The 12,256-nt window shown below is 36.7% G+C and overlaps 1 protein-coding gene across 1 annotated transcript in view; it reads right to left on the bottom strand.

Annotated features, from left to right (window-relative positions):
- Window positions 1-12,256, bottom strand: part of LOC107598435 (integrin alpha-10-like) — a 52,641-nt gene that overhangs the window by 4,378 nt on the left and 36,007 nt on the right. The window contains exons 10-21 of the mRNA XM_016289772.1: window positions 10,503-10,668; window positions 9,166-9,239; window positions 8,879-9,023; window positions 8,616-8,764; window positions 4,382-4,525; window positions 3,970-4,173; window positions 2,857-2,987; window positions 2,516-2,682; window positions 2,223-2,365; window positions 1,916-2,026; window positions 1,719-1,804; window positions 577-718 (exon numbers count right to left, since the gene is read on the bottom strand). Coding sequence (XP_016145258.1) covers window positions 577-718; window positions 1,719-1,804; window positions 1,916-2,026; window positions 2,223-2,365; window positions 2,516-2,682; window positions 2,857-2,987; window positions 3,970-4,173; window positions 4,382-4,525; window positions 8,616-8,764; window positions 8,879-9,023; window positions 9,166-9,239; window positions 10,503-10,668 — 1,662 coding nt within the window. The remainder of the gene's footprint in view (window positions 1-576; window positions 719-1,718; window positions 1,805-1,915; window positions 2,027-2,222; window positions 2,366-2,515; window positions 2,683-2,856; window positions 2,988-3,969; window positions 4,174-4,381; window positions 4,526-8,615; window positions 8,765-8,878; window positions 9,024-9,165; window positions 9,240-10,502; window positions 10,669-12,256) is intronic.

A 12,256-nucleotide genomic window follows, 5' to 3' on the forward strand; every position in this document is an offset into this window, starting at 1 on the left:
TTGTTCTCATCAACACTGCATTTATTTGATCAGAAATACAGTAAAAAAGTAATATTGTGAAATATTATCACAAATAAAATAACTATATTTTAAAATGTACTATATTCCTGTGATAAAAAGCTGAATATTCAGCAGCCTTTACTCCGGTCTCTTTAGTGTCACGTGATCCTTCAGAAATCATTCTAATATTCGAATTGTTGTATTTTTTTTTAAACCATGATACATTTTTTCAGGATTCTTTGATGAATAGAACTTTCAGAAGAACAGAATTTATTTGAAATAAATTTTCGTGACATTATAAATGTTTTTATTTTTAATTAATTTAATGCGTCTTTGCTGAATAAAATTATTAATGTCTTAAAAAAATATCTGACCTCAAATTATTAAATGGTAGTGTATATTTTGTGTGTGTGTGTATATATATATATATATATATATATTTATGATCTTTACTAGTGAAGTATCAACTATATTACTCATTTGGCAAATACAATCACACTGCCATATTTAACACATATGCTGATGTGTTTGTATCAATATGCTTGTATGAGTTAAGAGGAGAGATTGAGGTGGTACCCGTATACTCAGACTGCTGAAGTGCAGATTTTTGGAGTAATGTAGAGTGAGGCTAGTGTTATATGCATTTTCTAGCTGGTTTTGTAGCTGCACTTCTACTGCAAGCCGTCGCCGAGGGCTGCGTATAACATACGGTTGCTGCCTGCAAGAACAGATAAGAGCAACATTGACATTACATGCACAACACATGCTATTTCAATCACTGTTTAGCAGTCAATGAACATGTTAAATCTTTAAAAATGTTTGCTGTGGCTACTCTAAATATTTCTATTTTAACTATTGAAATGGTCAACATGTTTAGACTAGTTGTGGATCATTACCCTTACCAAAAAGTAGTATACTTCAAGTTTATTTTAGTAAGTATACTTAAGTAAAGTTCAAGTATATTTTTAAGTATACTTTATGTAGTAAGTATACAGATATCAGTGTACTAGTAGTATACTTGTAATTGTACTATTTCAATACTCCTTGGGACTAAATTGGCCCACTTTCTAGTATATAAAAGTATACTTTTAAGTATGCTTTAAGTATAACAGTAGTAAACAACTAGTTTACATCAAAATGTTTAGTTTGTACTGCAACTATACTAAAAGTGAACTTATAGGTATACTGATAGTTTACTAATTAAATACTTGTAGTAGCATTTTTAGTACACTTTGAAGTATAGTCTCAGTAAACTACTAGTTTAGTAGTTTTATACTGCAAGTATACTCGTAAGTATTGGTCAACATTTTATTCCATAACGTTACACAGTTTTGATGCTGTTTTATGTCTGATGATCGTGTTAGATTACACGTGGAAGTTGTTTCGGTTTCTTCTTCACTTGTGTTTTTTGGAAATTCTGTACAGAAGGTGTGTACTAGCGCCCCCTACAGTATTCTAGGAGCACAATTATAGTATAGCTAAAATATATTTAGACTTTTTCTAAGTATAAGTCAAGTATACTTAAATGTCATTTTAAGTATATTTCTGAGAAGTACATAAAGCCCATTTCTGAGAAGTACATAAAAAGTAGACAAAGTATACTTTCCTATTTTTAGTTGAAAAGAAGTATACTAATAGCACACTTGAATAAACTTATTTTTCGTAAGGGTAGGTGTATTCTACACATGCAAACAGCAGGAGGACAGTTTCTCTGTTACCTTGTTCCAGAAATGTCCATATGGGCCTGCAAAACCAGATCAGTTACACACACGTCATCCTCCCCACAGTCTTTGAAGAATGGGATCTAAAGGCAATAAAAGAGGTCAAACTTTACGTTAGCCAGCAGTATGAGGGAAAAAAACATTTATTTATATTCCTATTTTTCAAAGGAATAGTGCAATTGAATAGCACTCACAGACTTCTTGAATGTTGTTGGCCAGCCCTCATCTAGTACCGGGCCGCTCTCTGTGTCATTGATTTTGAAGCGCAAAGTGAAGCTGATTGGTCGGATGTAATCAGCTGTATCCTAGATATATAAAGGAAGACAGAAACAGAGAGAAGAACACTTTTCCTTGAAAACAGTCAGTGAGTACTCATGTAATAAGAAGGATAATGTACAGTCCGTCGGCCATTAGGGCAAGACAACCCCTTTTTGCAATATCGACCGGTTAATTGTACAATATCCTTTACTTCATTGATTTTTTAAAGACATTTTGACTTACAAAGACATGAAATGGTAGCGTGTAGCACATGGTCTGGCCTACACGAACACTGACGCCCATTAGGGTCTGCCGCTGGGAGTTGTAGTCAAACAGAGCACGAGCCAAGATCTTTCTGTCATCCAACATGGCCTCCATCTGCATATCTATAAAAATAAGCAGATGTGTTTAGGATAGGTTAGGAAGTGTATCAGAGTTGTTATTAATAGACATGCCGTACATGAAAGGAATTTAGTACAGTAATAGAAGAATTAAATTAAAAAGAAAAAAAGCTTTTTGGTTACATGACACTTTACCAAAATATGTGCCGTAAAAGCCAGGAGAGCGAGACAGAGCCAGAAAGCAAACCGTGACATTAAGGCATGCAGAATCTCGGTCAGCCCTGTGGCAGTTCTTCTGTATCACGTTGATGGAGTGTGGCTGGAAGGACAGGCTGACGTTGATCTGCACTATACTGCGTGACCTGTAAAGTTCAGTGAGAGGTCAGGAGTCGGGCAAAGTTGTTACCACGGGTCATAATCGAACTTGACTTTACTACTGTTTGACACACAATTTAACGTGACGAATTGGCAACTTGTATGATTGTAGTGTTTAGATGATGCATAAAAACACAAGACTGTAATGATGCACTGAGTACTTCAGCAGGACGGCAGTGCCCTGTGCTCCCACAGCAAGATCCAGTAACTCATCCCCATCCAGATCCAGCAGAGCGCTCAGGCTACGGCCAAAATACTGTAGGCCTGCAGAGAGAGAGGAGCCTGGGATACGCTACAGAGAGAAAAAGACAGGTTTATTAGTATGCAAAGTATAATTTACAGGGGTCTAAAATGTAAAGACTACTAGTAAAAGTGGTCACTGGGGTCAGTTTTTTTTGTTTTAAGAAATTCATTGTATTCAGCATGGGTGCATTAAATTGACCAAAAGTTAGTAAAAACATGTCATGACAACTCTCGGAGGGATTGGCATGGTAATGTACATGACAATGTTAATGTGTCTGGCCTTGGCAGAATAGAGCACCAAATCAGCATATTAGAATAATTTTTTTAAGGATCATTTGACACTGAAGACTGAAGTGATGCTAAACATTCAGCTTTAGGGATTCAGGAATAAATTACATTTTAAAAATATATAAAAAAGAAAATAGTTATTCTAAATTGTAATCATATTTCACAATATTACTGTATTTTTACCATATTTCTGATTTTAAAAAATGCACCCTTGTTGAGCATGAGTTTTTTTTTTTTTAATGTGACCCTGCCAGTGAAATCACAGCTAAAGTCATTTTTGTGTGTGTGTGATTATTCATATGTAAAGAACATTCTGTGAAAATATGACACGGAGTAAGGCCGTGTCAAAGATTGAAATCATAGTGAAATGAATGGTTGAAATCAAACTTTGATGCTTGTTATCTCATAATTAGATTTTGAGACTTGGATTTCACAGACAGGGTCACACATGTTAAAAAAATCTTACTGACCCCAAATTTTTGAACAGTAGTGTTCATTCTCAAAACTGAATTTTTTTTTTATTATTACAAATTCAATACTTAGCCTATCAATTTCAGTTCAATTTCAACTAAAAAAAAGAAATATATTACATTTCTAGTAAGCATATTTCTTCATTTTTCATCATAATATATTTATTTATTTATTTTACATGTAAATTTTTTTTGGTGATATCTACAGATTGTCTGGTCTCAGTGGTCTCAGACTTGTGGTTGGTTGCACATATGAACTAGTGATATATTTACTTGTTTATAATGCGGTATGATGTAGTATTCGTCGCCATGGTAGATGTAAAGAGCTCCCTGGTGGTCATCCTCTAGTGGAGCTCCCACAAGCAGGTCAGCATATCCGTCATGGTTTAAGTCATGGGCTACTGCCATAGCATAACCAAAGCGTGCATCCTGTGCTTTCTTCTGAGAATGTAGCGTACCGTTAGGGGCAAAACCATCCTGGTAGAGAGATAGACAAATATAGAATCAGAGAGAGAAATAGTGGGGAGCAGATTTCAGATAAAATGTTTATGCAATTAGACATTAATTCTCAAAAATGGCATAAGTTTAAGACTAGAGGATGTTGTTTAGCATGGTAGCATGAATCTCTCTCTGTATGTCTCTCACATATACATCAAACAAACAGTACTGCCACTGTGGTTCTCACCCCATCCAAACAGTAGATATAGACTTTGCCTGTTTCTTTGTTTCCTGCTCCCAGGAACATGGGAGCAGCTATGAGCAGGATATCTGTTATTCCGTCCTGATCCACATCCACCACACACACCTCACTGCCAAAATATGAGCCAATCTGCAGAGAGAGAGAGAGAGAGAGAGAGAGAAAAGATGTTAAGCAATCTGAAGGTTCCTACACTTTTGGCCAATCTATTTCCATTAGGGATGCAATGATATTAAAACTATGGTAGATATGATAAGCCTAAAATTATTTTAATGTTATGGCTGATAACTGATAAATGACCAATACTGAACAATATACACTAATCCATTCAAAACATTTGCTGTCAGTAAGATTTTTTTTTCCAAAGATTATATCTTCTATTCATCAAAGAAAGCTGAAAAAGTATCAAGATTTCCACAAAAATATTAAGCAACAAATCTGTTCTCAACATTGATAGCAGTTAGAAATGTTTCTTGAGCAGCAATCAGCATATTAGAATGATTTCTGAAGGATCATGTGACACTGAAGACTGGAGAATAGTTGCTAAATTCTAATGATATTTCACAATATTAGTTTTACTGTATTTCTGATCAAATCAACACAGTTTTTGAGCACAAGAGACTTCATACCCAAAATCTTACCAACCCCAAATTTTTGAACAGTAGTACGGAGCCCCGCACATGGCATGCAGGAAAAAAATAGGCTAAATCGTGCGCACGATTTACCATTTCGTTCCCTTGATTTATAAATTGTGCACACAATTTAGTAATTCGTTCCCTCGATTTGCTAAGTCGTGCACACGATTTATAAATCGAGCGAACAAATTAGTAAATTGTGCGCACGATTTAGCAAGTCGAGGGAACAAAATAGCAATCGTGTGCATGTTTTAGTACATCGAGGGAACCAATTAGTAAATCGTGCGCACGATTGGCATAGCAACATTTCAATTTCAAAGTTCCTTTTGAGATATGATCAATTTAACATTAAGCGGTGATTGGGCTCTCGGGCGAGATCCCAATTCGTCAGTCACTGACGTAACGTTGAACGTGACTGACTGAATGGGAACTATCTCTATACATATCAGGGTTGGTTCTAGGCCCTTTTTAGGTGGGCTGTCATAGATCACGTACACAAAAAAGCTGTCTCTCAGACAGCACGCAAATACCAAATTGAGTTCTCTTTCACGTTTTCAGCAAATAGGCACAAACAGTGGCATGCATAGACCTCTGGAGGGGCAGGGGAGAAGTGGCGTGACGAGGGCACAATCGGGGGTAGAAATTGTTGTCCGTGAACCGAAAGGGCACATTAGCATCTGCGATTAAATGGGCAGTGGCTCGAGCCCCCCCGGCCCCCCATGCCACTGGGCACAAAACTATGTCAGAATGGCTGTCTTGACAAGTATCAACGTAAAATCAGTTGGTTATGTCTTAAGTGAACATAAACAGTTAAGAAAATATCGCATGTGCATTAATATAACGGACCCGTGCTTTTCTTATGTTAATGTTGATCAAACAACAAAAGAAAAACAGAGAATCACTCGCTGCTCTTAACTAAGTAACTTCTGTAGCTTTAATGGATATTTGTATATATTTACTTCATACAATTATACAGTTTTCACAAGTACTATAAAGTTTATTTAGGTAATTTGTATCTTTGTATCTAATGATCTGTCTGTGGGCTCAGCACCCCCTGTGGATGAAATCCTAGAACCACCCGATACATATATATATATATACATACATACATACATATTTAATATATATTATATACATACACACACACATATAATATATACACACACACACACATCATAGTTTACATGGCACAGCTGATAGGTTTCTTTTAGCATTAGCAGTCAATGAGCTTACTGCTCAACATCCAAATCCTCGGCTTGTGCTTGCTGTAGCAGTTGCAGCTCGCTTCAGAAAGCATCTGACATCAACATCTAAGATAAGTGAACGCTCTTATACTCCATTTCACTGTGCATATTGCGTGGTCTGCCTTATTAACTTTTAAATGAGCAACAACAAAACAAGTTTTAACCTAAGCGTCATGTTTAACAGTCTTGGATTCGCATTTAGCAGCAAAATACTAAGCATATAAGCAGCAGCATTTATGCAACTGTGTTTATACAGCTGCAGCAACAAGCAGTCTAGCATATGTAATTGCTGCAAGGACACGCTGACAAGTTACGAACATGAGAACAGGTTTAAATGAAATAAGCATTCGTATTTCACCATATTCAGCTGCATAACCTCAAAGTAATGTTTTTTTCCAAGGATATTTTCATTAGCTGTGCTGAATGTGTGGTTGATTTCAGCAGCACACAGCATCAGAGGCATGCTTTTTTTATCATCCTAATGGCTTTATACAAATAAGAGTATAAAAGTTATGTCAATGACAATTATCAAATGACTTTTAATTATGATATTTAGCTTCAGGTGGTTACTGGGGTTTCTTATCTCATCAGTTTGCAAAGTATATCTATTTGTTAACTACACATAATGCACAATCTTATTAGTGTTAAGCCGGTCGGCATGGTAGCCCAGGCACACATAGATAGTAATTCATGCCGTTCACATGGATCTTTGAAGCAGCACCAGTACATATGTCTTGGCGATAGATCTGCTTGTTTGGGGGTATTTTGTTCTATTCTATCCTGTTTTTATTCTTTCTATGCGTGTGGATATACTCAGGTCCGCTGATGCAGCAGTTTCTATTCTTACACTCAGCGACATGCATATATTGGCTTATATTGTCCATTTCTGTGTCTCCTGCTTTGTTGGGGGGTTATTTCATATATGTTATATGTGCAGCAGCAGTATTTCTTACATGCTCACAGCAGCATGTCTGTGGATGTATTGGCAGTAGCAAGTCTCGGTACTTACTCTTACTTTCCAAAAACTACAATGAACGACTCGTTTGGACTACAATGCATATTATCCGGGATTTGTGATATCACAAATATCGACGAATGGGACAAGACCTGGTTGAGCTGCACTAGAGAAGGCAACGAGTGTTATCACTATATCGGAGACACGCTAGCTTTCCCAAGGCAGACGAACTTAGAGTGGTTACAATCATCCGGGTTTAAATCATGCTCAAATTGATTTGATTTTGATGCTATATTTACACTGAAGCTCGCAAGCGGCTATGGTAGGGGCGTGACATTTCCCGACCAGGCGCCGAGTGCTGCCAATCACAACACACACTGGCCCAGCTAACCAATCACAGCACATTTCATATTTCAGAAGGCGGGCCTTCATTTGATACAGGAACTATTCGAGCCGTTCATGCCAGACTGGGGAGAGAGGTGTTGTAATAATGTAAAATATGTGAAAAACAATGTGTTTTTCGAACAACCTAGTATGAGAGCCTGTTCTACACCCCCAGAACAAAATCGAGACTTTGTAAAAGAGCATAATAGGACCCCTTTAACATTGTCATGTACATTACCATGCTAACCTTTCAGAGCGTTGTCATGACAGAAATATATATACAGTATATACTAATATATATATATATATATATATATATATATACACATACACGCACACAGTATGAATCAATACTGATGGTCTATGTTAAGAATGAAAGAAAAATAATTTGGATTTAGACTGATTCAATAATGAATCATTCAGACTTATACGTGAACCCATTTGAATGATTCAGTGAAAAGAACCGACTCAGACCAATAAATCTTTCACAAATCAAAGCATGCAAGCAAGTTTCACTCTACAAATGCTCTAAACAAAAGCAATATATAGCTGATGAAATATTTTAGGGATCATAACCAGAAAAATTCACATTCATTATAGAAAAGATTTGATTAATTTATGTGACCTTTTCAGTCTTAGAAAATCCAATTTGAAAATCCCCTGATTTATTCAGGTTTTCCATGACTGTAGGAACCCTGAACCTCTGGATTTTGCTCTAAGTATCACTTTGATTTTAGGAGTGGTCTGAGAAAATAAAACCTGGTTGCTTTTGTTGAATAAGAAAATAAACTCATTAATTGTGAGAGAGAAGGAATGTGGTGTGAAAGAAGGGCTGAGTGAGGAAAAGCAATAAAAGAGCAACTGGGAAAAGAAGGATAATGCAAAACTCAAAGAATTGGACTTCACACAAGGGTTTGATGTAGATTGAATTTGTGGACCACAGACATAGTGTGTGAAAGTGGAGCGTGTAAGTATAAATATAAGAATGAAGGAGAGAGCTCCACCTGTTCTCCATTTAGGGCCTGTGTGATTATGACATCACCTTCAGGGGTGAGGTCAAACAGGATGACCTTTCCTTTGTGCTTGAATCTAGGCGCACCAGCAACATACAGCCTCCTCCAGTCACCTACAACCACTGAGGACACTGTGTAACCTGCAAAAATTCACACGTCCACATCTAAGCATTAGTAAGTTGTAAATGTTATGTTAAGGTACAAATTTAAAGCATTAGTTATTTAGTGGTTGGTTTTATAAAGTAACATTTTACCTAGGTAGGCTGCATGATTCTTCAGCTCCAATGGGAACTCTTTCTCAAAGGCTTCTCTTGAGGGCTTAAGCTGCCCTTCTTTGCTCTCCTTCAGGACGCCTCCCTCCCAGTCATATGCACCCACCATGCCAAACAAGATGCCATCCTACAGTATGATCCAAAATAGTATAATTAATTACAGCATGATTGCAATTTTATGTCATCTACTGTACATATATCTCAGTTAATAATTTTATATATTTAAACAGGCACAAATGCATGTGGACATAAAGTACGCTGAAACTCACATCCAATATGTGTGTTGAAAAACCAATCTGAGACATCTCCATGAGAAAGGCACTTTCATTGTATCCCAGGGTCCCTGTAACAGCAGAAGACATTAACACTGCATTGCACACTGTTAATGAATACACATACAAGTGCTGTCAACAAATTACAATGTAAATGTCATTTATATCAATAAACTTTTCCCACTACCGTTCAAATGTTTGAGGTCAGAAAAAATGAAAGAATACTTTTATTCAGCAAGAACACATTAAATAGGTAAAAAAAGAAAATAAAAAAAGACATGTATAATGTTACAAAATATTTATTTCAAATAAATGCTGTTATTTTGAACTTTTTATTCATCAGAGAATCGGTTTCAACTGTGATAATGATACAAACTGTTTCTTGAGCATCAAATCAGCATATTAGAATGATTTCTGTAGGAATATGTGACACTGAAGACTGGCTGCTGAAAACTCAGCATTTTCATCACAGGAATAAATTACATTTTAAAATGTATTAAAATACAAACTAGTTATTTTAATTGTAATAATATTTCACATTATTACGGCATTTTTCATCAAATAAATGCAGCCTTTGTGAGCATAAGATACTTCTTTAAAAAACGTCTTACCAGCCGAAATCTGCTGAGCTGGAGCATTAAAGTTCAAGAAAAAGTACACTCATTATATCTTGGCTAACCAATGCACCGTTTTACTGTACAAAAACTAAATAAAAATAAAACATATCCTGAAAAGTGGAAAATGTATAAAACGGGATCAGTAATCATTATCAAAGGCAGTACAACATATTTGACTGCACAACATACAGCAGGCTACATACAATGTAAATTCCAATTCACAGCACAGCATTGACTAATCATATTTATTCCTGTACATCTAACCTATGTATCCTGTGGATGCACAGCTGTGCACACTTTTAAGGTCATCCATCTCCTCCCTTCCATCCTTCCTGCCTGGCTTTCCTCAGAATCAAGATGGCACAAGTGTCACACCTTGTTCTTATGGGAATTATTTTTCTGAAATAATATCTTGTCCTGTTTCTTTCCCGTTTTTCATGATGTTTATGCATTTTTGGGGTAAAACGTTGCTTATCTTGCAATATACTCATTCCTAAAATACAAGTCCCATAGCCACATTATATCTAAAAACGATCATTCATATTAAATATGGATTTAATAAATGTTGCTTGGTCTGATATGTTGTGTATTTGCATACATCAACATCAACATCCTCAAAGAAAAGCAAGTCTTTAAGCGTTTCTTTTCAAGGAAAGAAAATCTGTTTGTCTGGGGTTTTTTTCGACAGTCATTAAGGATGAATATTCTTCCTCTTACCCTCTAGACTAAAAATGCGATCCCCCAATGCATCCACAATATCATTAAGAGCTGCCTCATCCGTCACATTGAAGAAGTATTTCTCATCGGGGTCACTGGCAATGTACTTAATTTCATTGATAAAAGTCTCTGGGTCTTGCTGTCTGCGGATGTAGTGACCTAATACCTGTTGAAGAGAGAGAGAGTAAATTGTTTAAAGTATACACTGATCGAAAATTAATCAGAAATGCTAATTCCTTAGGCTTTTGTTCACTAGCCATGTTAGAGACCAGTCAGATAGTAGAGGGAGAAGAACAACAACATAGATTTTCTCATCTAGAGAGCCAACACCTCCTCCACACCATTAGGGTGAAAGCAGACGATCTGATAGATCAATTAATGATGGGATACAGGACTCAGAGGAAACTCATCCTAGAAACAAAACACCTACGCAGAAGAAACAGAGAGACCATCACTCATATTCACTGGCAGCACACCACTAATGACAGGCCCTGAAAACCATCATTGCCAGGTCATGAGTTCACTCTCTACTGACATGTACCTACGTCACTTAACTTTCCCAACAAGACTTCAGCTGGTTGGATATGATGACTGGATAAACCACTTCCAGTCAACATGAGAAATATGGGTCTGAATTTTTGTCCAGTCATAGATATTTGTTCTCATCTTTCAAATTTATGAAGGTCTGGATCTGCAATCCCTTAAAAGCTCCAATAGGAGTGGAACGTTTTGCAGGTGATCTACTGACAATGCGCAAATTAAAGAACACAAACAAAGCCATCGCATTTCAATTATGATGAACGCAACCTACCAAGATTAGCACAAACAAGCAGAGCCAATGATAATCAGGTGCATGAAATCTACTAACAACCTACAATAGGTGCAAATGGGTTAAGACGTGCTTTTTTGGGGCGTTAAATAATGGCAAAAATACCAGTAAACTGACTACCACAGACTGTAGTATGATTCATTTAAACACTCTCCTCCCATAAATTTTGTGCCTGAATGGGAAACTCCTTCAAATGCATATGCAGTAAGGTGAGCAACAAAAATAACAGTGTCCACATCTTTTCATTGCTATTTTGTGTCTTTCCTGACTGTAGTAATTTAATTCCAAAAGTGGCACAAGCTGTTCGGCCCCCAAATCTCACAATATGACTTTATACTGTATGCCAAAATGTGAATATGTAAATAACTTGCAATGTGACTTTATCTCTTGCAGTTTAGAGTTTTAAGAGCTCTCAAAATAATCTGCTACATTTACTGTATATTGGTCAGACCCCATAGCCTCCCCATAGGAAAGTGCTATGCTCGAGTCCTGACTTGTATTCCTTTCCTGACCCTGCCCTCTTCTCTCTCACTTTGCATCCTGTGAATTATCTATACTGTCCTGTCCTTCTTGGATGTAAGGTGTGTTCATGCTATCAATGATAGATGATGGCTCAGCACCCTGGACAGATATCTGAGGATTTCTTACTAAGTCTCATCTGAGTCTGGGGCAGATTCCTGCTCTCAAACACAATGCAACTGGTAGAAACTTTCCAAGCATGTTCCCAACTAGTGCCAAGGTAGTCACGCAAAGGAGGATATTTGAGATCATAAGCAATAAATGAGCAATTAAATCTACAATTTTCAGTCTATTTTAGTTCATATCTGCTGTAATTTACAGTGAATTGCTGCACATTCCTACTATCTAGTTTGAACTCCCACCCACTTCCCCTCCCATCATGTTCACATTTCCAGCATCGCTATCC

The sequence above is a fragment of the Sinocyclocheilus grahami genome, unplaced genomic scaffold, assembly GCF_001515645.1.
Source record: "Sinocyclocheilus grahami isolate Dianchi unplaced genomic scaffold, SAMN03320097.WGS_v1.1 scaffold251.1, whole genome shotgun sequence".
Taxonomy (NCBI): Eukaryota; Metazoa; Chordata; class Actinopteri; order Cypriniformes; family Cyprinidae; genus Sinocyclocheilus; species Sinocyclocheilus grahami.